The 27,429-nt window shown below is 39.8% G+C and overlaps 2 protein-coding genes across 4 annotated transcripts in view; one reads left to right on the plus strand and one right to left on the minus strand.

The window, feature by feature from the left end:
- The window catches only part of LOC128732778 (E3 ubiquitin-protein ligase RNF19B-like), a 96,772-nt gene extending 74,434 nt beyond the window's left edge, over positions 1-22,338 (plus strand). For 2 of the 3 annotated variants that reach the window (XM_053826149.1, XM_053826159.1), the window contains exons 6-10: positions 19,923-20,088; positions 20,158-20,332; positions 20,391-20,700; positions 20,765-21,384; positions 21,639-22,338. In XM_053826149.1, the coding sequence (XP_053682124.1) occupies positions 19,923-20,088; positions 20,158-20,332; positions 20,391-20,700; positions 20,765-21,340 (1,227 nt within the window). In that variant the 3' untranslated portion in view covers positions 21,341-21,384; positions 21,639-22,338. The remainder of the gene's footprint in view (positions 1-19,922; positions 20,089-20,157; positions 20,333-20,390; positions 20,701-20,764; positions 21,385-21,638) is intronic. The other variant, XM_053826165.1, reaches the window with a different exon arrangement.
- On the minus strand, positions 298-8,815 carry LOC128732795 (uncharacterized oxidoreductase dhs-27-like). Its single transcript, XM_053826179.1, has 6 exons — positions 8,739-8,815; positions 1,477-1,839; positions 1,228-1,413; positions 1,038-1,166; positions 500-972; positions 298-439 (listed from the first exon to the last, which is right to left on the minus strand). Exons 2-6 carry the CDS (start codon positions 1,795-1,797, stop codon positions 298-300), a joined length of 1,251 nt encoding a protein of 416 aa, XP_053682154.1. The 5' UTR covers positions 1,798-1,839; positions 8,739-8,815.
- Positions 22,339-27,429: the final 5,091 nt, after the last annotated feature.

Genomic DNA, 27,429 nt, shown 5'->3' on the forward strand with positions numbered 1-27,429 from the left:
ATTATTTTCTCTGAACTCAGTCAATAAATAATCTATAAGAAACAGTTGAAAAATCCTATGCAGTTTTTTTATGCAAACCCGGTAAACTGGCTTATAACGATAAACTGAACGAATAGGCTGAATTCTACGTTTATAAGCTCAGGTCTTCGCGGTAACAACTATAATTCATCTTCTTGCGAGTTGGATGTGATTCTGAATAGATTTTTTACCTAATTCAAGCTTTAGATTCAAACTGTTTCCTTCATTAGTGTTCTTGTAAAATAGCTTATTTTTAATCTTTCAAGACTAAACTGGCGATTAAATACAGTCATTCATGCTAAGCACGCCTCCCTCATTTAAATCTTGTAGCACATCCAGCAGCCGTTGCTCGGCTAGTGGATTTCCGATAGCTATGTCGATGGACCCAATACAAAGCAGAAGCGCCAAAAGTTCGGATTGTCTAAAATTCAGCAAAAAAAAAGTTAGGATATTATTCCTCCACATTTTGCAACAATCTTACCGATACTCTAGCTCCATCTTGTTTCGACTATAGTCCAGATCAACCTCTATGTCAATATCCAACTTTAAACAATTTTCTCTCAGCAGATTGTAGTACAAATTTAACAAACGAGCGCTGTGCTGCCGCCGAATGTTGGATGGGATGGAGGATATCAGCAGCAGTGCCAGATCATTCGTCGGGCGACTGTAGGTCACCATCTGCCAATCCAATATGATGCAGCTATCGGTACCATCGTTTTCCGAACGGAACAGCAAATTGTTACACCAAAAGTCCGTATGGGTAATCAATCCCATCGGTTCGATTGGCTGCAAAAGTGATTCGATCAGTTCTTTTGTCTTGGGACGGATTTTATTAAGCGCCTTCAGTTCGTTTACGTAATTTGGCTTGGTTTCAAGGAATTTCGTTAACTGAGGCATGCCCTGCTCCACCAATTGCTGATAGCTCTCGGTTGCTCGGGTCGTTTGGAAGAGAAACTGTCACATAATGATTCTGTTAATGTTAAATAAAAAATCAAATATATAAAACTACTGTAACGTACCGGATATTTCTCATTGATGTTGACCTTTTTCTTAACTTTGAGGCCCAACGAAAGCACATGGATTGTCACGATTGCTCGGATGGCAGCTTCCGTTTGACTGACAGTGAGTCCTGAAGTAAAGTTAGCACCCTGAAATTAATTTGTTATTAGCACAGCAATATAGAACACAGTAACGAACAAAGTAACAGACTCTATAACCCAGCGACCGCATGTCTTCCAGCACCAGAATACTTTCCGGGGGTTCTGGACTTCCCTGCGAAGGACTGACAGCTGGTGCGTATTGGGTGTAGAAGCACGTGGGCACCGAGATCAACATTCCGATACCATCGTCTTTGGTATTTTGCGACTCTTGAAAAGCTAAGAGATCAGGAAGTATCTGAAAATGAGTGATTGTGAGTAATTCTCTTCAAATAAGTTCGCTATCGACTGTTGAACTTACACTTGTGTAGAATTTAATTTCTCTCAAGTCAAACTGCGCCTCCGTGACGAAAAACCTGCTGAACGGATCCTGCGGCAGAAGTTTTATCACGATATCCAAACTTTTAGTCTCCACCTGGCTGTTCTGCAACTCGTAGACCACTGCAACGGCTAGGATATCGCTTAGGTTATTCACCCCTTCGTGACAACCTTGCCGCACTTTGAATTCCGTAATCTTAATTCCGGAACGAACCTCATGGTGCTTATTTAACACCTCTACCAGCCAGTCTTCGTTGATGGGCCAACTATCAGAGCTGATCGAATCTTCCTCTGTATCGGACATTCTGGTTCGGCTTCAGGACTTCAGTTGAACAAGGGTAGCGAGCTTGAAGTAATAAACCAAATAATTAGGAGCTTGTCGATGTGTCTCTAGATTTCAGTATTAATTGTATTAATTCATTCATTTTTGTGCTTCAATGCTGTTGTTAGCAGTTGAGGACAATGAATGGGAATAGTACTCCTGGAGTACTATTTTCATTTTCCTGATTTTCTATAAAACTAATATTAATCCCTCTGCTTTTCACGATTCCTAGGGCATTGCTCACGTGAACCAAAAATTCCAGTAAGCTTGATTTTAATGCAAACATCCATTGGAGACTCATCTATTCGCTAACAAAACAACAACCATAGAAATGGTTGCCCTTAAATAGAACCAAACTGGTCTGTGAATATCGTAGTCACTGCGCTGCAGAACTCTATATTTAGTTGCTACTTAGAGCGTCGGTCGAGGTTGCCCCTTTTATTGGCTGCTTGCTCGCCCGTACGCCGACGACCGCACTGCACCGCCACCGCACGGGGAGGACAGTTACCTTCATACATATTTTCAATCAACCGTAAGGATGAATAATTTATCGTTGGATGCTTTTGTTGGTTCATGTTCCACATCTCGGCTCCACCAGCCAACTAGCGGCGGCAGGCGGGCGAAAAATCACCAGGTGTATAAGTGTCAGGTTGATTGGCTTGAAAAATGCTTCTGGCGAATCGGGAAAAAACGATCTCCGTAGGGTACTTAAACTGTTAGTCAGCTGGAATGCTAGTTTGAGGACTAGAATCACTAGTGGGGTTTTCTTTCGTCCTTTGGAAAACGTTATTCAAAGTCGAATTTCGTGAAAATAGGGAAATTGATTGACAATTGCATTGATCTACTATAACGGCGGCTTCCAACCTTTTTTAATCGTCATCAAACCCTCTAAAAATAACGGTAGCATACAAAAACTCGAGTCGCCAAAATAATTTCCTATAGGCAGTAGAATCTCTGCCTATAATAGAACTTTTCAAAGGTATGGTCTTTGGTATTTTGCGACTCTTGAAAAGCTAAAAAATTACGATTTTGCAACAACTCCTTTTAATAAAAATTAAAGAAGCAAATTGTCCACCATGATTGTTAATTTTTCTGCGAACTTCTCGATAATTTCAGCGAACTACATTTTTTGAATTTGAAATTTGTGGAATTTCGCACCCCAACAACACTAAGTTCGGCAGACTTTACTGTATTTCTTCAAATGATGAATTATTATAAAAAGTAATACTATAATTTCTGATAATTTCTAAAAGCCTTTTTAACCTACACCAAGTTTTAGAACCCAAAATGCATCCGCCTTAGTAAATTGGTAAAAAAAAATCTATCTTATAATTTAATTTGTCTGTTTGCTATGAAAAGTTCTTATTAAAATAAATTAAAGGTTATTTCCAAAACAGCAAATTCGAGTTAGTTTTATATAGCACTGAATTGTTTCAGTGCTTGGTTGAAGAAGAAGCTAGTCTTCAAGAAGAATTATTTCCCTTGTTCCCTATAAAGAGTTCAGATAGAAGACGAGGAAGGTAGTTTACCATGGGTGCGCTATAAATTTGTTTATAGAAATCACCTTCGAATGAGTTACAATCTTCAATTATGCAAATTCGATGTCACTGTACATAGTGTTATACTTTGTTTTGCTGAAACGAAGCCATTCTTCAGTAAAGCACAAGTTTACGCTCACCGAAACTTTAGAGCTTAACGCCGTGACAAGTTGACAATTCAAAATATAAAATACGTCAAAACCGTGAAAAAACTACCACAAATTGCGAAATCCGCGTAAAAAACGGCGAAAATTTCGTAATTAGCGTAAATAATAGCGTAAATTTACAAATTCACGTTAAAAACCTCCGAAGTCGAGTAAAAAACTGTGTAAATTTCAAAATTAGCTTTAAAAATTGCGTAAATTCCGAAATTTACTTAAAAACCGCGTACACTACCTGTAACAGCGACTTTTGTACAGTCAAAATCCTTAATCAGGTTAATGTAGAATTTAGCATGTTAAAAGCGTAATGAGAGACCTGATAGTCTACCCACACTTAAGTCATTAGATATCAAGTGTCCTTGATTCTTGATTTGTTCATCGAGAGGAATGATCTGTCGGAATAATAACATTAATAGTTAGAATTAATATGGAAAAGTTTGACCTTTCTCTATAAAATTCGTTATGCCTTCTAGTGTATTAACAGTGTTGCTACGTTCTTTTGCGGACGAGAAATGTTTTACCACTTTTCGTTGACAAATGAAAGAACGGCGGAAGACATGGAAAATCATAGCTATGCTAACGGGTGGCAACTAAAATTTTGGATTTTTTTCGCGGCCCCCATACTCAACAACAAACGTGCTCAGAGAGAAATGAGAGTATGTATGTGTCAGCTCTCTCTATCCTCTTTTGTTAATATTTCTTTTGTTTATGCTTACCAAATTTTGCTTAAAATAGCGCCGAAACAAGAAGCATGTCGGGAGCGCGTTGTACACTTCTACGGACCACAGAAATCTCGGCAAAAAGAATACGGTACAACATTTAAAAAGTTAATATGTTGCGGCTTCGACTGTTTACCATATCCTAAGATGGCCAACAACTATTCGCAAGCAAGGTAGTGGAAGATCAGCCAAAATTATGGACGCAGAAGGACGTCGTTCTCTTTCTCATGCCTTCAACAACAAGACCTCTGGTTTAGCTATCAATAAAAATATGCACCATACGAATGTTTAGAGAAAATTTTGATCCCGTTTCTATAAACGTCATGCAGATGGACAATACGTATTTTGGCCGGATAGAGCATCATCGCGTCACGCCAAAAAAACAATCATTTTTGAATGCCCATTAGATCCCATTTGTACCCAAAAACCAAGACCCGAAAAACCTGTCTCAGTGCGCCCAATCGAAGATTTCTTCGGGATTTTAAGTTCCTTGGTGTAAACAATAATAACTGGAGAGCCACGAATTGCAAACAGTTTATTGGTAGAATCAAGAGATGCATTCGCAAAGTTGACATGACGGCCGTACAACGCTCCTGTTCCAACATTAAACAGAAGCTTCGCCGAACAACCAATCACGGATCGTTTTCAAATGTACACTAGTTTTTTTGAACAATGGATAATGCATCTTTGATTTCGGTAAATCAGATCTTCTTCATGTATCGTTGTCTTTTCTAACAGCTTGAGAAAAAAATTCCAAAATTTTAGTTGCCACCCGTTATTCAGTCCTCGGTAAATATAACACTGAAGAGGTAATTTTTTCAAGATGCAAATGTAGATTGCACCTTTATTATCATATCATTTTTTATCTTAAATTAAGAATCAATAAGAACTTACTCTTGGTAGTGTTCAGACTTGGCACGGTAGTAAGGTACAAATATGTGCACTGCAATGAAATGAAGAATGTGTTATTGTCTAATATTTCAACATTCCTCGCTTAGCCACTTTCAGAAGGCGTCAAGGTTATTCCTAACTACCATCCATAATCGCCGATAAGTGCTTTAGTACGAAATAATGCAAATGCACGAGCAATTTCGAATACTTCAACTTCCTCTGCCGGCATTCGGAGCAGTAAAACTGTTATGATTCCTTTTCTGAATAATAAAAATAACAACTGGGCTTGCAGCTAAGTGACGCAGCGTTTAAGAAACTATTTTCCATAGATATAGGATATTAGGACCACAGCGAATTTTTTTTTTCACTCTAGCCTGCATGCCTGCCTGCCTTGCCCTCTCAGGCAGTGCCTAGGTTGTGTTACACAATGTAGGCCAAGGTCGAAGCAGGAAACTGCATTTCGCATCCCAAACTGTGAGTTCCTGACACCGGTTCTCTCCGATTTTTTTCCATACAAACTAGCACTCACTCTCTCGGTTAAGTTCTCCATCTGAAACAGGAAGTTTCCAATCTTCAAACAAGCAAAACCAACTTACTAAATACACCCTCAGTCTCTGCATAAATAAATTATTTTTTCCCCCTCATTTCTGATATTAATCCATTTTCATGGTGCTTATCTACATGTAATTCACGAATTTCAGTCTTCTTTCCTCCGCACAATTTTATGCAGTTCGGCGAAAGGTTGGGTTGGTAAACTCCCTCGAATCGTTACAGAACAATGTAACTGTGAAATGTTTTCGAACAGTAGCAGCAGCAGTCCGTTTGTTGGTTGTTCTGGTTCAACGATCGATAAGTACAAGCTTAACCTGGGGCCACACCTTCGCGATAGCAACAGTATACACAATCATGGGCATGGCTGACATCATCTCATGTCCATATAACTTCCGGCTCTGCACTAGATTAATTGGAGTCATCCAAATCGCCTACGCACATACATTCTCAGTTACAATAAACACATAATCATCGTTGCGACGCGCATCCGTCGGAATGAGCACAGACCTTTTTCAAAAAGACAAAAATAAGAACTATTTGTCATTGTATAGCGTTCCGAAAGCTTTAAATATAATGAATGCAGAGCAAACTGCAGGCCTGCAATTTTCGTGCACTCCAGCGGCAGATTGTACGGTAGAAGATAAATTGGGCCACTGACTGCTTGGTGAAACAAAGTCTCGAATCGAGAGGGACGGGGAGCGGGGGAAGGAAGCGATGAAAGGCCAACATCAATAATGATGATGGACGCAACGGAACCGTCCGGAGAGTATCAGAGTAGCTGGTAGTAAAGTAAACCGTGGTATATCAGGAAATAGAATAGAAACAAGAAGAATACCTGCGGAATGATACGTCCGGCTGGGTTTTATTGCAATTGGAGCGAAGTTGAACACACAAAAAAAAATACGGACGACGGGACCGAGGAACCGTTCGAAAATGCGACTATGCCGCGAACGCTGCGGTATAGTTTTGCATTTTTTTGCGGGATCAAATCAAAACAATTAAGTAACAAGGTTGAATTTCAGAGGACTGGATAGCTTACCTAAAAAGGCCGAAACGCCAAGTGCCAATAAACAATGAGGCAGAATAAAAAATGATCGAACGGTTGACGCTGGACTCCGTGAAAATCACACTATTCATCGAGAAAAGCTTTGTTTTAATTATACTTAAGTGAGCGTTACTACTCAAGAGATAATAAAAAAAGAGAACCAGCGAACGGTGCTGTTCCGTCCATGGTCTTGTATTTACAAAACAATTCTCCTCACTAAGCGTATTTCGATTCCTATCTGTAAGTTTCTTCATTGTGGTAAATTTCTTCAAATTTTCTCGTTGATTCGGTAATTCTACTAAGAAAATCGAAAATAATTTTTTAAGAAATATTGCCTATTTAATAGGATCGTAATTAAATTTGATATAACACAGTTCATGATTCACTATATTCTACTCTGAAGTACAAACCAGCTGTTCATGTTAAAGCTATTTCTTTTAAAAAGAGGCATGTGGGACATTCGAAGCAGAATATCCTGATTCATTATTTAAACTTGTATAAATTTATGGGCTTCGTTTTTCTTTTCTAAAACCTCAAAGTTGGAGTATCTTCGATTTTATGTTTTCTTTTAATGAAGTCTCGAAATATATTTATATCAATGAGAAAGAATACACATTAATGTCAAAAAAATCAGCTTTTCTTCTTTTTATACCATCATATAAAACTCTAGGCTTATAAAATAGTATGACTTGGCAATTCTTAAAGATTACCAACCTGTAAAATTCTACAACTGATTTGATTAAATAATGTTTATACCCTTTGATTGAGTTGAGCTGAATTATTGTACAAGTTTCTTATATAAGAGTTTTTTTACAAAGCTCGAAAAGACTGCTTAAGTCCCAACTAAAATAAGTAAAATGATGAAAACGAATAGTAAATAGCGGTTTTGTGCAAATCATCAGCGTGATTTTGCCAACGACATTCATCGGGATTGGACGGGTGGAAAAATCCACTCTCGGCAACTAGCTTCCAATCTCTTTTAGTGCAAAATTTCCCGTGTTATACACGCAGTCAGTTCACAGCAGTGAGTGCGTTTTTTGCTCCTTTGCGAAAGCCACACTGCATTGGCAATTTTCCTCCTTCCGACAGTCGGTGGTGACGTCAGTTCTGACCGACTTTATTGCCCTCAGCACAACCGAACCCACCGAACAGAAAAGCCTGTCGTCGTCGTAAACTCCGGCGTCATCTAGAGTAATTTAATTCATAACCATTTCGGCGTAGGCGGTTTGCCGTCTAGACGAATGATTGAACCAGGCTTTGCGACGCCCTTTCCCATCTTCGAAGTTTTCCGTTTCACGTCCCCGGGAGCAGCACTGCTTTTACGCGTTCCTTACAACTTCGAGGAAATTTTCCCATCCCATTCGGTACCAGCAGCGCCTTATGGGCGGACCTATCCCTTAACTAGCAACGTTCATTTTGTACAATATCTAAAACCTTGAGTAATTTGTGGTTCAGCTGTTGAGGTTGGAATGTAGCGAATCATTTTCTTAGTAGCATTCATTATCGTTACGCATCGTCGTATTACGTTTTGACATTGAGTGTTTCAATCCCGGAATAGAACACAATATGAACGTCACCGTTGGACGAACTGTTCCCAACATAATTGCCATCCATCACTACGGGAATCGGAAAGGCTGTTATGTCGTGGCACAGCGTGGGGTAACATCTGGATAGTAACAGTTTTTAAACATGTTTTCAATGAATTTGATAGATCATTTTTTCGACAGGTATTTCTGCCCACATATTCGTTTCTTTATTATACGATCGCAACATATGGCACACCATCGTTTTTGTCGCATCTCCGTTTTTTTCTTTCGAAACCACCGCACCCTTTTTGAGTGCACTTCAAATGCAATTTGTTTCAACCCAACGAAAACACATGTAACAATGTTATGGTAAGCGATGTTCACAAGCCCACGGCCGGGAAACCCAAACGCATCAACCCAATTAACGATGGGTGGAACCCGTTCCACACCGAAAACACGGACAAGCCTTTCCATTACGCACTGAAACACACCTTCTTCTACTTTTCCCGCGACGATAACCGACACAACAATGTTGTAACAGCAATGTGTTCGGTTTCCACCGTTCGAGAAAATCACGTCCGAACGCGACAGGGTTACTGCTGGAACTGGCTAGCACTGGCACTGGCACCAACGACGAACGCAATCGAATCACTCCGACCGACCGAAGCGATGGTCGTGAAAACCGCAGCACCATACAGCATGGATGGGTGGGCCAGCCAGAGTCTCCCGTGTACCGTATATGTTGCTGTAGGATAATGATGAGCTCTTCTCGCCAGATTCCGTTCACGCGAGAGCAATTTACGCTCCATTGAGGCGGCAGGAAGTTCATGCACTGGATAAACTGATTCCCCAGGAAGTGGCGTTTTTCGTGTTTTGTAACTATGGACCATCCCAATCAAAGTTGCACCGCACCGTAATATTTTGGGACCAAACGCAGCTGACACGTGGCTAAAATGTATTTTTAAGCTTCATTTAGGTTTTCAAGTCAATTTGGAGAGTGGTCGTTTATGTTTCATAATCAAGATAACCTCATAGTTTGTTCTGTGAATTTTGTGATGAAAAAAAGTCAGTGAGTTTAAATTTTTCTTTATAGCAACTTTTCTTATTGGGATGCGTTGAAATGGATAGAGAAAACCTCCGCAGGAATTTATGATCAGCACAAACTATAAAGAAAGTCGTCGCCGTCGTCAGCAGCCTACCGGGGTGGCTCGTGCATTTCTTTATTCGTATATGATGACTCTACACGCGGTCATAACGTGAACTATTTTGAAAAGGGAGGAAGTGTCTGATGCAAAGAATGATTAATTGGACGAACTGGAAAATTTCGAACCAATAGTATATTTGGTTGTACCAATGGCAAGAGCGGCTCACACCCACCCTCTTTCGGTTGATATCCGAATGTTTTACTCACTAAACTACTGTCACCCATTACGTTAGGTAGAAGTCTAATACTTAGTTATGTTTTATTAAATAATCGCTCCTTTATTCGTATTTGAAATTTTGTTAAACCACTCATGAAAAGTTTTCTTTCAATCATGTACACAGATAAACTTGGGTAACGATTATGCTAGATAAATGTGTTTTTTTTTAATTAATTTTTTCTTAGATCTCTTCTTCCCATTTTTTTCTCTTAACAAGTTTAATCTTCTTACGTTTATCTTTATTTGAGACCTTTTTTTCGAGCCATTCAGTTAAAACGAAAGCTCATAAAACCACTAATAAATGTGTGTCTGAACTGAAATTAACTAATGTTGCATTCTTATCGGGACGTGACCTTCATCCCGATAGTGTAGCCTACATCCTTCTCGAGCACAGTTTGACCTTCGGCTATATTCTGTTTGCCACTGCCAAATGGAGCAAACGAAACGAAACGATGAAGAGCGGGAGAAAACCAGCACAGTTTACTCAACCCTTGTGACATGATTACGCTCCGGGATGGCTTTTGTCCGTGATCTGACTGAAGGGAGATGAAAAATTGAACCAGCCCAGCTGACTGGGAAATGAATGGGAATGAAAATGATTTTTCAGATACTTTTTCGGACGCTATAGCCACGCGGGTTGATCACCTGCGAGTTGAAATCGGCACTGTTTGTTTGCTGTATTTCACAAAAAACTAAACGTAACGATATGTTGCTTATACTATCACAGATTATGAACATTCAACGCTCACGGGATGTGTAAAAAATCATTAGATACCATGATCTCAAAACGCTGTGTTCATTGAGCCAACTTTAGTTTAACAAATTTCAATAATTTGACCATTTTGTTTTAAAGTTCTCGATCGACAGTTCCACAAGAAATTTTTTTTAATCCAACTGATGCGACTGATTAATGTATTAATTTATAATTACAAGAGGTTTTATTCAAATTTAAATAATCGTTGAGAGTAGAATACAATTCAGAATCACTTATAGCATCGCAAGGAGTTGATGAAAAGTTTCCAATCAATCTCGTTGAAAATGCTTCATATTTCAAGCGGTTGCGGTTTCAATGCACCGTTTGTACGTTAGGACATATAATTACATAATCCGTAAACAACATCTCCTACAATGCAACCGCAATCCACAACATTTGTGGCCGACCGTGGATCATGAACCAAAACGTTGCCCTGGCTGCTAGTGCGGCACTACAGAGAACGCAAAACCACCCTTGCAAATCAGAAGTAGAAAAGTAGCGTCAACGAGTTCCTCGGGGCAAAAACATGTCATATGTGCGTGTATGGTATGAGGCACATTCATTAGGATTAGGATCATTATATGCCGATTTCGCTTTCTTTCATTTTGTAGTAGAGAAAAAGTGGAGTAAACTTCTGTCGAATGTTTACATTTTTTTTTTTTCATATAAATTTCTATAGATAGAGTACCAACTTTAAGACGACGGAAACTCAAAGCAGGTGCAGACATGGCCTAAAATAAATGTACAAATAATTCCAGTGAGTGATATTTATTGCAAGATTGGGTTAAAATGTTCATGATATTTGAACATTTTAAACGTAAATTTTCTTAACTACAATAATTGCGTATACCAAAAATCAAAAAATTCTAAAAATAAAAAAAAAAATAAGAAAACTTATCCAATTTAATTCTACTATGTGTATTTTATTCAATGACAGATACGTATTTCGCCTACGACTTGCAGGCTTCCTCAGTGTCTGTTTTCGAAAACAGACACTGAGGAAGCCTGCAAGTCGTAGGCGAAATACGTATCTGTCATTGAATAAAATACACATAGTAGAATTAAATTGGATAAGTTTTCTTATTTTTTATTTTTAGGTTTCGTATTCTACTAAGACGCTCCAAAAACTTCTGTCAAAAAATTCTGTAAAATCATGTTTTTCAAACTTAATGTGTATGCGATGGTAACCTGTCTATACTCCACTCTCTAACAGTGATGTTATGAAGACAAAGCACTGTCAGTGGTAATTCTAGTTATGGAATAGGGTAGACGCCCCAGAAATAGTAGGATTATGTCGGGGGACAGTCTTTAAAGATGATTTCCTATTGAACTATATGATAATGTTGCCTTTAAACACTAAATACTAAAATTATACCATTCTGTTGGTCAATATACATATCTAAAATATTGCTTTTCCTAACATTAAGGTTGAAATTAGTCGTCATCCATTCTGCAAATTTCAAAAGCAGTTTTTGTGTTTGAAACAAAACTTTTATTGATGACAATGTATTCGCTGTGTTCGGATTGGCAAGAAGAATGCAGTGAATACATTTCTATAAACAGTACCCCGCATTTGGACCCAAAAGCTGCTTCTGAAATTGGGCTCACCGACGAAAAGTTAATGACTGCTAATTTCTCGTTAATCTGTGCTCCTACTGTAGTGGTAATGTTCCTCTAGTAGTGGAAAATATTCCTACAAAAGTTTAAATATTGTTTACCGCCCTTAGTAACGCTTGTAGTGAGTATGGCAGAAGGTTGATAAGAGCATAGGCTTGTTAAAATGCTATAGTTTGCTACGAATTTCTTAAACCATTGCACCTTATTGGTCTGTTCAAAAAAAATTTGTGATTTTTGCACCAACATCCTAAATTTTAACTATGTACCATAGATAAAACTGCTAACAAGTACAGGGGTTGGGGTCAATCTCGGCGTAGTGGTTAGCATTCACGCCGCTAACGTCGAGGGCCCGGGTTCAAATCCTAACCCGCAGAAGTCATGAATGACCTAAAAGTGTTTGTATTTGTATTTGTATTTTGGTCGATTCATCTGACAATTTTGATATTATCTACATGAATATAAACTTAAATCTAGAACAAAACTATTGCAGCATCCTAGACCTTGTCAGTCTTCTACTGAAGGCGCGTGAAGAAACGTCTCCAAAGTCAAATAATTCTTCGACCAGCGTGAAGGTGCGGATGCATGACGTCAGTGGTTCATAAAACCCGTACATAGTCCGATGGAATCTGGTTGTCAGTAAATTTGATGAGCGAAGCTGTCTACGTGAAGCATGAAAATCAATACAGGACAGCAGAGCCGGGGCATCTATTTCATGGTTAAGCAGCTTGGCCACAAAAGTTGTTTGTTGAATCCTTCGACGACTCTCTAATGTCTCCAAATTCAAAAGCTGGCATCGGTCTACGTAGCGGGGAAGATTGTGAGGTGAGGTGAGGACGCCAGGGTAGATGTTTCAGGGCGAAACGAACAAATCTTCGTTGAACACGTTCTATTCTGGCTTTCCAACACAGGCTATAAGGATTCCAGATGACATAGGCATTCTCAAGTATTGGCCGTACCAACGCGCAATACAATGCTTTCAAGCAATGGGGATCTGTGAAGCCTCGGGAAATTTTTGTGATGAACCCAAGTTGTTGCGAAGCTCTAGAGATGACAGCAGTATAATGTTGATTGAACATGAGCTTATTTTCCAGTAGAACTCCAAGATCGCTGATCTGATCGACGCGTCCGGGCCATAGCTCCGTTTATCCGGTAATCAAATGAGATGGGCATATTACATCGGTGCACAGTGGTCCAAACAGCGAAATACGTGATCGTTTGATATAGCGCCGAAACGTGAAGTTTTTCGCATATATTGTCTTTAGGAACATTTCTTGGTATAACAAGCCCCTTCTTGTGAGATAAATTTTTGGGTGATTAATTCCCTTAAAAGTGAGATACGAAATTTATTTTCTCGTACATTCGAGATACAGGTTTGGTACTTTCGGCAAAGTTGTAGTAAATATCAATACAAACAACTTTGTCAAAGACACCATACTTGTATCTCTTCATGGAAATTGTCTATGAAGCATTATTCATGAACAGACCCTTCAAAACAGTTTTTAAACCATAACTTATTCTGGTCAACTTTTACGTGTTCATAGTGTTCTAGAAAGTTGTTTATTTTGCTAAAATCAACGTTTTTGTAGAACATTATTATACGTGATTTTCTTAAGTTTCGGAGATATTGAGCATTTTTGATGAAAAATAGTACTACTTGGAGCTTAAATATTTCCCAAGGTGGCAAATGGTGGCAGATCAAACAACTCGTACTTAAAAGTACAACAACAAGATGTGTTGCTTATTTTATTTTTTGTTTGAGTAAAGTTAATTGTTAACTATTTGTCAATTCGTGTTTTCTAATTAAATAGACTAAAAAGTCATTCCGAGAAAATTTGGTCTTCTGTGACTGTTGCTGAAATTCGGTCATTTGGATTTCAGCCATTCGTGATTCGACCATTTGTGTTTCGGCCATTTGGTACCAGCCCATTATGAGTGGGATCTTTTGAAAAGACACCAATCGAAGGTATTGAACAAAATAGACTTAAGTTAGTTGTTTGGAAGCTTTTCGGTTTTTTTTTTTTTTTTTTTTTTTTTTTTTAATTAATTGCGTCAAATTGCGTGGTTATTAATTGCGTCAAATAATTTTGAGTCTGCATTCATTTTCGACTCGAAAATAGGCGAAAAAATTGCTGGTAACTCAACTTGTTAGAAAGGGATTGTCAACATAAACAAAATGGCGTTTATTGCATCCGAAGTACATTTTAATTGTTCGATAAACATGAATGTGAAGGATTTTTAAAACAATTATAACTTTTGAGGATACAAACAGATACAGTCAATTGACATTTGATTTTAAAGGTTTTTTGCTGTACTTTTAAGTAGGAGTTGTTTGGTCTGCCACCATTTGCCACCTTGGGAAATATTTAAGCTCAAAGTAGTACTATTTTTCACCAAAAATGCTCAAAATCTTCGAAACTGCAGAAAATCACTTATAGTAATGTTCTACAAAAACGTTGATTTTAGCAAAATAAACAACTTTCTAGAACATTATGAACACGTAAAAGTTGACCAGAATAAGTTAGGGTTTAAAAACTGTTTTGAAGGGTTTGTCCACGAATAACGCTTCATAGATAATTTCCATGAAGAGATACAAGTACGGTGACTTTGACAAAGTTGTTTGCATTGATATTTACTACAACTTTGCCGAAAATACCAAACCTGTATCTCGAATGTACGAGAAAATAAATTTCTTATCTCACTTTTAAGGGAATTAATCACCCAAAGATTTCTCTCACAAGAAGGGGCTTGTTATACCATGAAATGTTCCTAAAGATACTATATGCGAAAAACTTCACGTTTAAGCGCAATATCACACGATCACGAATTTCGCTGATTGGACCACTGTGCGGTGGAATGTTATAACCACACACTTGCCAATGCTTATTGTGAGCTTGTTTCTATTACACCAATCAGCAAAGGTGTCCAACAGCGCTTGCAATCGGTAGCAATCAGCGATAGATTTCACAACGAGGTAGATCTTTAGATCATCGGCATATACCAGTGTGCATCCGGAACCAAGCAGAATGACTATGTCGTTAAAGTACAAGGCGAATAGCAAAGGCCCCATGTTACTGCCTTGCGGAACACCAGAAGTATTACTGAATGCACGTGAAACTGTGGAATCCAGCTTGACCCGTAAAGTACGGTCTGTTAGATATGAGCTCAACCATGAGTTAAAGTGACTATAATCGAACAAAAAAAAGTACAGAAATGTTTCGAGTTCCCACTGGGAACTCACACAGATTACTGGGACACCCAAAATTACTGGTCGTCCAACCTATAGGGGGATTTGCTTTACCAATTTTCCAAAAACCCTAGAAGAATGGCTAATTTCGATAAGCCTCGCCTGGAAAGATGATACCATATTTTCTTCCTCGATCTGGCTGCTTGTCGCCAATTGCTTGAGCGTCTCGACACTCACAGGTCAGATTCGAGCTAGTAGAGCCATCTAGCAAAGTTGGGCCCCTCTATCTCTGGTGTCTGTGTGGAACAGAATCCACCACAGTGCAGTGCAGTGTCGTCCGGCATCTTCGAGACGTAACCGGCCCATCGTAACCTCCCTACTTTTACTAGATGTACGATGGGAATTTCTGCAATAAGCAACTCGTGGTTCATGTGCCTGCGCTAGTTTCCGTTTTCCGTTTGTACTCTGCATAATATAGTCGGCAACACTTTTCGTTCAAATATGGCAAGTGCTTCAAATCTGTCAACCAGGAAGCCGGGCCCTTTTTGACAGAAATTATCTTCTTTGCAATGCGACACACTTACTTGCTTAATTGGCCTAACGTCTTATAACAAAGCATGCGTAACAAAATATCTCTATCTATTTAGGTCCATGAGAACTGGTCTCCAGTTCCGCGGGCATCCAGTGCTCGCCAGATCTCGCTCCACCCAGTCCTGCCACCTAGCTCGCTGTGCCCCTCTTCGTCTTGTTCCTACCGGACTCAGGGCCGGATTTTGCAGGATAGTTGTCCGGCATTCTAGCAACATATTCTGGCCAATGTATTCGACCTGCCTTAACCACTTTCTGAATACTGGGTTCGCCGTAGAGATGCGCGATCTCGTGGTTCATTCTTCGCCTCCATACACCGTTCTCTTGCATGCCGCCAAAATTGTTTGTTAGCACCCGCCGTTCAAAAACTCCGAGTGCTCGTAGGTCCTCTTCTAGCAGTGTTCACGTTTCGTGCCCGTAGAGGACAACCGGTCTAAGCGTTTTGTACAGTGCACTTTGCACGGGGGCTCAGATTGTTCGACCGCAAGTGTTTGTGGAGTCCGTAGTAGGCTCGACTTCCGCTGATAATACGTCTAACTGCCCAAGCGGGCTCTGTCGCGCTCGGTCCCGCCCGCCAGCATATACTTCGTTTTAGACGTATTTATCTTCAATCCAATCTTCTCTGCTTCGCGTTTTAGTCTGGTGTATTACACCGCTATTCTGCATTTCGAACGAATTGGTATTTCGAACGAAATTTCCGCCAGCAAAATCAAATGGGCAAAACATCTCGTTCGAAACAAGTCGAACGAAATAAAGATTCGTTCGAAATACAGAATAGGGGTGTTAATCTTTCACCGCCTCAAATGTGCTGCCGACAGCATTCACGTCGTCAGCAAAGCAGATAAATTGACTGGATTTATTGAAAATTGTGCCCCGCATTTCGATCGCCGCTCGTCCTATAGCACCTTCAAACGCAATGTTGAATAGCAGGAAAACCCATCTCCTTGTCGAAGTCCCTTGCGAGATTCGAATGGGTCTGACAATCCACTCGAGATTCTCACACAGCACTGGATCCATCCGTCGTAGTCATGAAGTCTGATAAGCTTACCCGGAAAGTCGTTTTCGTCTAAAATATTCCATAGCTCTTGTAGGTTTACATTATCATATGCGGCTTTGAAATCGATGTACAGGTGATACGTGGGGACTCAGAATTCGCGGCACTTCTGGAGGATCTGCCGCAGAATGAAGATTTGGTCCGTTGTAGACCGAATCCTCCATAAATCCGGTTTGATACCTTCCCACAAATCTATTGGCTATTGGCGATAGTCAGAATAGTGATCGCTCGGTAGTTCTCACAATCCAGCTTATCGCCTTTCCTGGAGATAGGGCAAATAACCCCGTTTTTCCACTCCTCCGATAGATAGTCCCAAATCTTGACAATCAGTTCACGCAGACAGCAGGCCAACTTGTCCGGGTTCATTTTAATAAGTTCCGCTTCAATGCCTTCCTCTCCCACTGCTTTGTTTTTCTTCAGCCGCTGGATGGCTTCTTTAACCTTATCGATGGGGGTGGTACATCTTCGTTGCTTGCTACATCAATGTGGTCACTTCCTCCGCAATCATGGTCTTTCGTCTGCACGCCTTTCAGATGTTCATCGTAGTGCTGCTTCCACCCATCGATCACCGCACGGTCGTCAGTCAAGATAGCTCCATCTCTATCTCTGTACATGCGAAATATCAGGTCCTGTCCTAGCACGCACTAGGAATAGCACTCACAGATTAACGTTCCGTCTCCTTCTGTTACATTGCCATTGAGACGCTAATCAGAGAACTGTCCAGCTGTCGGTCGACCCCCTCGTGCTCGTTCTTGACCTGCTTTTGCTGAATGTCCCACTAAAAACACATTGATATATGCAAACAAATGTTGCTTGCAGCCGCATGTAAGCAAAAATAAGATAGAAAAATTTTATTATTGCGGAAAGGGCACAATGAAAATTGCTAGTTTTGAAGTGACAACAGCTTACTTCTGACGCTAGTGTACATTAAATCGTCCGTATTACACTAGGCGAGATAATCAGCCCATATTAGACGCATTAGACCGTTGAATTTTACTTTCCTATCTACGACTTCATTTTCTTCACTGTTGAATAATATAATTGAATCGTTTGTTTGAGAAACCCCACAAGCGCCATTTGACATGAGTCAATTTTCATGAGTTTTTGACAGTTTTGAATCCTCGAGCATTCCTACATCTTTACTCAAATGCTGGAAAAAGATTGATTCCACAAACCCCTTTTAGTTGGGATTGAAAATATTTCGAGAAAATCAGTTTTTTTCTGTTTTCGTCCAATTGTGTTAAAAGCACATGTGGGGTTTCTCAAACAAACGAGACTCAATTATAAAGTCAGTTCCAGTTAGTATTTCCGGAGTGATTCGCGATTGGGGCTCAACTAGCAAATTGTAAACAAATCGTTTTATTACACCATCGGCCTTGACAAGACTGTTAATATCCTTGGCAAGAATCCTTTCTTCTGTTTTAATCGTTAGAATTATTTAAAACAAGTTTTTAGTGATGGGCGATAGAAGTGTTTAATCACAACAAAAGACTATTGGCAGTTTAGCCCCTTTCATTGTTATGAAGTAACAGGCTTATTTGCAAATCGTTTTGTAAACAGGCGATAGTAAAGAGCGAAACTGCGTTGTTTTCAAAACACAGGCGCATTGTAAACAGGCGAAACTAAATAAAAAAATCAAAACAAGGCGAAACAGGGCGAAATCAAAATGCTTTGAGGCTCATTCCAAGGTGTTCAACTATAAAACTTAGATTTTGAGCTTGAATGCACAAACTTTATGCAGTATTGTTGTGAAAATATAAGATTGATTTTTTCTACACCAATTTATGTCTTTAAACTTGATTTTTATAACTGTTATTTAAATTATGGCTTGAAAATGTACTGGCAAATTATCACAGTGATATTCCTTATTGTTTACACTTTGCTAGTTGCGCCCTTATCGCGAATCACTCCGGATGTGTACTTTAGACAAATCCCGGATCAACATTATAACCTTGCTAAACGTACGGGAAATTTTCCGGATTAGTTCATCGGGTCGTCGCCAATTTCCGACGATTTTCATCACTTGGAGCAACTTCGAATGGACAACTTTATGAAGAGAAGCGTCTTTAGAAGATAATTTTACCATCTATTCGAGGACACGAAGGTCCCTTGAAGTTCCGGCCCGACTTTGCCAGCTGCCAATACAGCCGGAATGTCGTAAATAAAAAGAAAAATATAGATTTCATTAAAAAAAGTATAAATCCACCAAATTGTCCAAATTTTCGTCTAATCGGAAAATATTGAACAATCGTCAAGCATAAAATGAAAAAATGTAGCAAAACCATCAAAACACCTGATATGGAGAAGCGGTAGAAAAATATGGCAGATATGTTTGACAATCACTATGTAGAACATGAAAAGATTTAAAGTTTATCAGAAAAGGCGAAAAATAATTGTTTTTTGTATTTTTCTTCAAAGCTTAATGAAAAACCTACCAAAATATGTTTTTACGAATTTTAAACTTTGTTTCCAAACTTTGTTTCTTTGTTGACTTTATCTAAATATTGTTTCCGAAACCTCCTTTCTGCACCAATTTCTTTTGTTACATGTAACGGGGATACGCATGGTCCAATTACTAATACCGCTGTTCTGACTAGTCATAGCTAGATCATTATCTAGAACCAATTGTGACTAGCTGGGGCTCTAAAATATTAGATTCGATTATTAATCCAGTCCAGATAATTTTCAGATTGGAAACGTTTTGGACGAGCCTTGGACGTTTTTTGAAATTTTGATTCATTCTGTATTAGGAGCCAGTTCGTTATTTGCTTTCATCACCTGGCTACATTTTTATATCATAAATATCTTAAGTAGATAAATCGTCAATCCGTCGTAGGGGTATGGGGTGGAACCATCATCATCATCATATAAGCTCTGGCGTAGTTTTTCTCATCTGTCAATTGCCGTCAATCAGCGTCGAATCACCGTGCGTAGCATTTCTTGCGGTGTGGTGCTACATGTGGGCTGTGGATATGCTTTCACTGTTCGTACGGATCCTGTTAATTTGCCACAAACTACCAGCTATCTCATATTCTTTTTTTTTTTTTAATGTTCCAGGTAATCATATCCCCAGTGCTGGCAGGGTTGGCCGTCGCCATCGGGGTACCCATCCTGTTGTTCTACGTTTACGGTGTAGTGCCAGTCTCCTTGTGTCGCGCTGGATGTGACGAGGGAACCAAATTCGAGTTCGACGAGGAAGAAGACAACGGCTCTCGGAATCATGGTAAGAGATGGCTACGATGCGCCAACACTGTGTTCCACTTTTGTTACAATCTGGTCCTCCATTCCACAGACGCAACCAGCGTGGATGCCGTATCGCGGATCGGTGCCACTAGTATAGGGGAAGTAAGTCTGAGTGTTGCTAGCGGAAGTCATCTGGGCGTCAGCAGTCAACACTCCAACTTTGGCACCGTCACAAATCCGTCTACGCGAGAATCAACGACAGCCCTGGCCGGCAGTATAACGGGGTAAGCTAAATATCTTTCTGTTCTAAAATCAAGAAATTAAATTTTTTCCTCGCTACAGCCATCGTTTAGAGGTACAAGCCGACATTAGCACCTCTGAGACGGCCTCGGCAGTGACATGCGTAAGCGAAAAATCAGGCAACACTCTAAACGATACAGCTTCGACGAAGGCCCTGGCCGGATCAATTCTGAGCTATCGAGCTCAACAGATGGCTACAGATTCGGCCTGTTTTAGCGCTTCGGAAGACGGTGCCTCCGAAAGAGTACGTTTTGATAGTACTGTATGCTATGTTATTGACAACAGTAGCACTGGTGGTGGTGGTAGCAAAAAAGATTCCTGTGATATCTGGTATACTGTCCCCCTGGATCAGGTTAACTTTAAGAAGTTGTTTTTATTTTAGTTTCCGTTGCTAAGGTGCTCTCTTTTACCTCCAGGACACTGCGGCCGATAAGGCAAGTCTGGGCAGCGGCCGATCATTCCGGAGCTCAGAGCGATCATTCCGGGACGACTTTGATTCAACAAGTCTATCATCATCGCACAATACTGCCAACACCACTAGTACCAGCCATCATAGTCACTGTGCTGTGGGAACTAACCCAGGGGGAGGAACGGCGGGCAGCGCCGGAAGCTCGGTGGCTTCAACCTCTAAACATCAGCGGATAAATGCGTTTGGAACTCGTATTCCTAAACTCGGGTCAGCCGTGCATCAACACCGGACCCTGTCAATGGACAGCAACACTGGCTCGTACAACATTCCGGAAAATGTTAGCCTTGAGCAGGAACTAGAGGAACAGTCTCAACAAGAGCAACAATCTTCGTCGTCGTTGACAGTGTCGCCCAAGGTGCAGCTGTCAACGGGAAATGTCGAAAGTCGAGCATCGCCGAAACTAGACGAATCACGGAGGGGTCCGAAGTCGAGAACCCATATATTGAGGAATTTATTCTTCGCGCAAACCGGCAGTGGCGGCAGCTCAGCGGACGTTCAACCGGGTGATTTTTCCAAAACGTAGGAGTCAAACGAGTGCAAGTGTTTCTAGAAGATACCGAGAAGCAGGTAAGTAACGTGTTAATGGGAATTAGTATTGTTTTTCTCATCATCATTACTTCATAAGCAAAATATGCTTCATTCACAATATGGAAACAAGCGCTAGTTTCCTCACAAAAAGTTTCAATTAACTATTTTAGAAAATTCTTCTGTTTACCCATCCCATCAGACATGTTTCGAGGTTTCAATATTCATAGTTTTGCGCTGAAGTAGCAGGCAACCATTAGAAGAAGTTCTTCTAAATATATTTCTGCACATTTCAGGGTTATCTTCCCATTCTAAGGCAGCTTGCAGCTAAGTTTACATTAGTAAAGGAGGCAGCAGATTAAGGATAGTGAATGAATTACTGGCAGCTGCAGCAGGTGTTGATACGATCAAGTGGCGAGCTATAAAATTTTTACAAACAGAAAATGTATTTATTATGAAACTGATTACATTTAACGACGGATGAGAAATACAGGCGTGAAGTGATTGGATATCGTTCGACGAAAAAGACTGCTAGTAGGAAAACAAAATACAACAATGCGAGGAGAATCGTACAACCAAAAAAACTGGTGGTACTCGCGCGGCGACAATGTACTGATTAAAAGTAGTGAAATTTTCATTACAAAGTAATGAACCTATCGATCGCAGCTGTGCTAATCAATATGAAACCATTTATACCCCTGTTTAGCCAAATAAATGAATTAGAACTAACACATATTTCAAATTAGCAACTGTAAAATATTAACATAGCAGCATTTATACTGCAAAACAAGAGAATCGAACACGGAAACCCCTCGTCAAATAATCGTAGCAAAAATAAACCAATCGAATAGCCGCGATTTAACGCAACAATGAAAGCCAACACAATGTAATCTACACAAACTAGATGCGAATCAACCATATGAACATGTTTTTTGCATATTTCTTCTTTTATTTAATCAGTGTTCTAGTAAAAATAAAATGCATGATTGCATAATACAGTAATACAATGACAGTTTACTATACAATTATTGAAAGAATTACCGAACACTTCCGTTTTCAAAGCAATTAGTTAAGTATTTTTTGTTATTGGCGTTATTGTTATTGTGGACTGAATTTCCGGAACATTGCTGAAACCGTATTTAACTATTCTCAATCTGCGTAGTAGAATTTATCATAGTAGAATTGAAGAAACTGTTCCAATCCTCTCTGAATTCATATTTATCACGTAACCTATGTGCCGTAACTTTTTAGGTTTATTGTAAGATCATTGTTTCATCGTTATCTAAGAGAGAGAAGCCAGTTCGGTTGCAGATTGATTGCTTTCGTTTTCTTCTTCTTATTTTTGATGCATTTTAAATAGCACCATTTAAATCAAGTCAGCATGCTCGGGTTAAGCCCACTATGGTCGAAAAAGCAAAAATTCAAGACAAAAATCAATATCTCGTAAAAACTATTTGCTGCTCTACAGATTTCATGAATTCAGAAGATTTTGTTTACAAAAAGAGACTTACCTTTTGGTATAATTAGTCACTAGGGTGGTTCACTTTTGCTCGTTTTAAAAAATTTAACTTTTTATAGAGCAATATTTCCTACTACAAAGTTGTAGATAATTTATTTTTCAGAAACTTTGCTGAAGAAACTAAAATTGTATCTCGTCTGTATATGGCTATATAACGATTTTTCTAGATTGTGTCAGGGTGAAGTTATTAGGTAGATGCTATCTATTTCCTGAAAAAAGTTATAGTAGTTTTTGTTCCAAAATATTCCCTACGATAAAACTGAACCTTATCGTGGTGTAGGGCTTTTTAACTAATCAGTAAATGAACAGCGGTCACGTTTACTTCTGAATGTGGGTATATATCAAAATATTTTTATGATTTCAAGTGGGACACTGGGTAAAAATTTACCAAATGTGATTGTTGCGTTGTTCAGAAAGTGCTTTTACTCCGTTTAAGAATAAGGCCAGTATGGGGATCTCTGATAATTAATAGATGAAGTTTTCTGGGATTCATCCCTATTTATCACAACTGTCACAAATATCTCCGAAAAATGTCGGACTCGGATTGATTGAGTTGGTCGGGGGCTTAGGGTTAGTAACGGGATGTAAGCGGGATACCAGATTCGGTTGGATGCTGAAGGACCACTCTGTAATGATTACAGGTAATAGCACTTCTTAGGTAGCAGATGGGAAAATTAGGTCAATTCGGTTGTATGACATTTGCCCGAAACCCATCCCCCAGAATTTTTTTGCCAGAATGCAATTTGCCCGAAAACCATTCCCCAGAAAGTACCATTTCCCAGAAAAAAATTTCCCAGAATGTACCATTCCCCAGAAATATTTTTCCCAGAATGTACCATTCGCCAGAAAACCATTCCCCAGAATAGATTATTCTCCAAAAAATTCAATAAATGGAACCATTTTTCGCATTTTGGTGAAAACCATCTTGCGGAATATATCAATCTGCAGAAGAGATTTTTCCCCGAAAACGATTTTCCATTTTCCAGAATGCACTATTTTCCTAAAAAACCTTCACGCGTAGTACAAAGCAAAGCCTTGGATAAACTTCATAAGACTTGACCGTTCTTTATCGACAGATTTCGCAATCGGTAATTGGGGTACAGGATAATTACGAAGTCAGTGTAAAGATCCTACTGTCTATATAGCAGCGTTACGCGTAGTACAACTCTCCCGAATAGACTCTTTCATCTCTTTGCCCCGCTTTCCAAATATTTTCTTTCCCGAAATTATATTTTTCCTATAAATTTTTCTCGAATAATATCATACATTAATAAGAATATATTTTCAAGGTTAACATTGACCGTCATAAAAACAATTAAAAGTTAATCTTTTGCGTTTAAGCAGGATATGGGATAACGAAGGAAACAAAAAAGCATTTCTCAAGATCTGCTGCTTTTGGTATATGGTTTATTATGGTATTTATTTGCATTGGTTAGCGGGACATTGGATTTTACGTGGCCATACACAAAAGAAAATATATTACTTGCACTACAAATCCTTTTTTCTTTCCCTTTAATGCAAATAAGTTATGCTGATTACAAGGTGTGACTTATTTACCGTCTTAGTAGCAAGTGTTTCCTAGATGATTCAGGGCGAGACGGCCGTAGGCCGCGAGTGTTCGCCGGCGACCCGCCGTCGGAAGCGCCGGCCACTGCGGGGGGGCAGCCCCCCCGCAGAGATCACCTCAATTTAGGTGCAAGCATTTTCCTAGGTTTACTGACTAGTAGGGGCTATCCCTTAGTTGAGTCCGAACGAGCGATAGCGAGTAAGGACAGCATATACTCAATAAGTAGGCCGAACATGCTGTCGCAGTTTCCGAACAGTATTAGTTAAACCCAAATTACTACAAGCTGATTTTAGGGAAACTGTTAATAGGAAATTATTCGAAAACTAGACAGCAAGAAACATTTTTGTTTCAAGTATTTATCATACACTTGATCCATGACACACATCACAAGTCTTGTTTCCGCATGTTCACGGTAAAACTAAAGGAACTTGCGAAAACAATGTTCTCTTTTTCGGAAGTTTCCTTCTTACTCCATATCACGTATGGAACCTGAATCCCAAAACGGTCATTGGCTTTATAAACCATGTAGTACCAAATTGGGGCACAGGATACAACTATCCCGCTCAACTCCATCAATGGGTATGAGCGGTACGTAAACTGTGTACAGCAGTCGGGGCCTGCCATAAAAGACGATCATTAAGACTGTCGCAGTGGCCTTTTAACACAATGTCCTTCTGACATGCAAAAAAAAAGTCAAGAACCAATAAAACGCTTCATTGCTTCAAATTTATGGTAAGCTCATGCAAATACATGTATTTTGGGGTATGGTCCATTCTGGTGAAGTTTCCTAGGAGACAAAGTATAATTTTCTGGGAAATGGTCCATTCTGGGGAATGGTTTTCTGGGAAATGGTTTATTCTGGGGAATGATTTTCTGGGAAATGGTTCATTCTGGGGAATGGTTTTCTGGGAACTGGTTCATTCTGGCAAAAAATTTCTGGCAAATAATTTTCTGGCAAGTGGTTTTCGGGCAAATGTCATACAATCGGTCAATTCGTGTCGCGTGTTCGAGTTTCGGCTAGGTGGTGCTGCTAGACAGAGTAGGATTTTTGCACTGGCCCCGAGGCTGTCTTGTGCTCTGAGGGCCGCCCGCGGAGTCTGTAGATGGGAAGGGGTCGAATCTTAGAGAGACGTTTAAGCCCAGAGCTATACAGCACTAGCTCTTTGGTCTCGAGGGTTGGAAGGTAGGTGAGTCTCTATATTTTGAAGCTTCTGTCGACTACCGCGAACATCCAGCTTGTGCTGCGCTCAATTTACTTTGTATCGTGGGACAGTGCATGAATGCTAAGGGGATGAAAGATTAAATTTGCCCTGATAAGTTGATAATCACTAATGCTCCGAAATTTGTCTTATCTATTGGTTCATTTGTGGTTGTTTGTGTTGAAAAATTGAAAGCGGGCGCGCGGTTGAAGACCGGTATCAGGCAGGGCTGACGAATCTTCCACTTCTTCACTATACCACATGTTGCAACTCGAGTGGTACAAAAAGTCCAAAGCACATTTACAAATTCGATCTATTATTTTTCTTTTCATCATCATCATCATCGTCATCATCATCATTATCATCATCATCGTCATCATCATCATTATATTTAAAATGACATTCCGGCCTTTAGCAGGGTCCAGCGCAGAGTTTTATACGCTATTAAGCGACCAGTTGGATAACCCGAAAAAAAGGAAAAAAAAAGTAGTTTTTGTTCCAAATTATTACAGTTTTCCACAACATCTCACATTTCCGTTGGCACATATTTTCAAAATCAGGATGCGCGGTTTAAAAGTACGTACCTGAATCTACAAAATCCATGTAATGCCATTTTTCCACACTTCTCCTGTTCTATAAAAAACGCATTTAAAAAAGTGAATATTTTTACATTTATATGACGGATTTCACGCCAACTCGTCTATGGGGTTGGTTGCACCTTCTCAGAATTCAATAAAACTGTGTGTGTAAAGAGTTCATTTAAATAAGCAACTTTGCATACTTAGTTTTTCCAAAATTGGTCTAGATTAGCTTTTGGAAAAGGGCTCATTTTCCTCGTTATGGACATCCTTTTTTACCCTAACCCTTCATTGGTTTGGCAGCCAAATTCCGTTTTCACTTGAAGTCCTGGCCACTTGTACTTTCACCCCTCTTCATCTGCCAACTGATGGACTCCACCATGGGCGTAGCGACAGGGGGAGGGGTGGTTGATGGTTCAAACCCCCCCAAAAGAAAATTTGTTCTACACTTTGAAGCTTAAAATTTCTGCTACCAACTGATTAGAGCACAGGATAATTTACGGGACTAGTTGTACGACTAGTCGGCTGCATTCAACTCAATGAGTTACTCGTCGCCTATTTCCCAGGCGTCTCAGAAGGCGCAAGTCGCAAGACCACGTTGAACCATCTTGCACGTTGGGCCGTTCTGATCTGAGTGACCGAATGGTTGTTAAATACAGTGTGTTTATTTGTTTATTTGCTAAAAAAGTCAACAGATTTCTGGATCCTAAGGCGAGATTTCAACACGTTGCGGCTAACGCCAGTCAAAACAGGATACAAAACAGTTAAAATTGCGTTGTAAGTCAGTTATAGTGCTAAAGGTGCTGTAGTTAGTTCTTCTGTGTGGTATACGTAGAAATGAATTGTTCCGTGTTAAGCGAGGCGGAGCTGAAATGTCGATTCTCTCAAGTATCCAAGAGCAGTCGATCCGAGACGTCAAAACATCTGATATAAAAACAGCTTTGATTACGTCCCGACGTCTTTGCAGAGAGTCCAGATTGATTAGTCCGCAACGCTGTTCGTAGCTTGGTAGTCTGATCGGGTCGTTCCATGGTAGCCGTCGGAGCGCAAAGCGAATGAACCTCCGCTGTACTGCCTCGATTCGGGTGACGCCATTTTGATAATACGGGCTCCATACGGGTGCGCAGTATTCAAGATTAGAGCGAACTAACGCACAGTAGGGTGATTTCAAGCAGTATATATCATTGAAGATTTTGGCGATACGCATGATGAATCCCAAATTCC

Source organism: Sabethes cyaneus, chromosome 1 (assembly GCF_943734655.1).
Source record: "Sabethes cyaneus chromosome 1, idSabCyanKW18_F2, whole genome shotgun sequence".
Lineage (NCBI taxonomy): Eukaryota > Metazoa > Arthropoda > Insecta > Diptera > Culicidae > Sabethes > Sabethes cyaneus.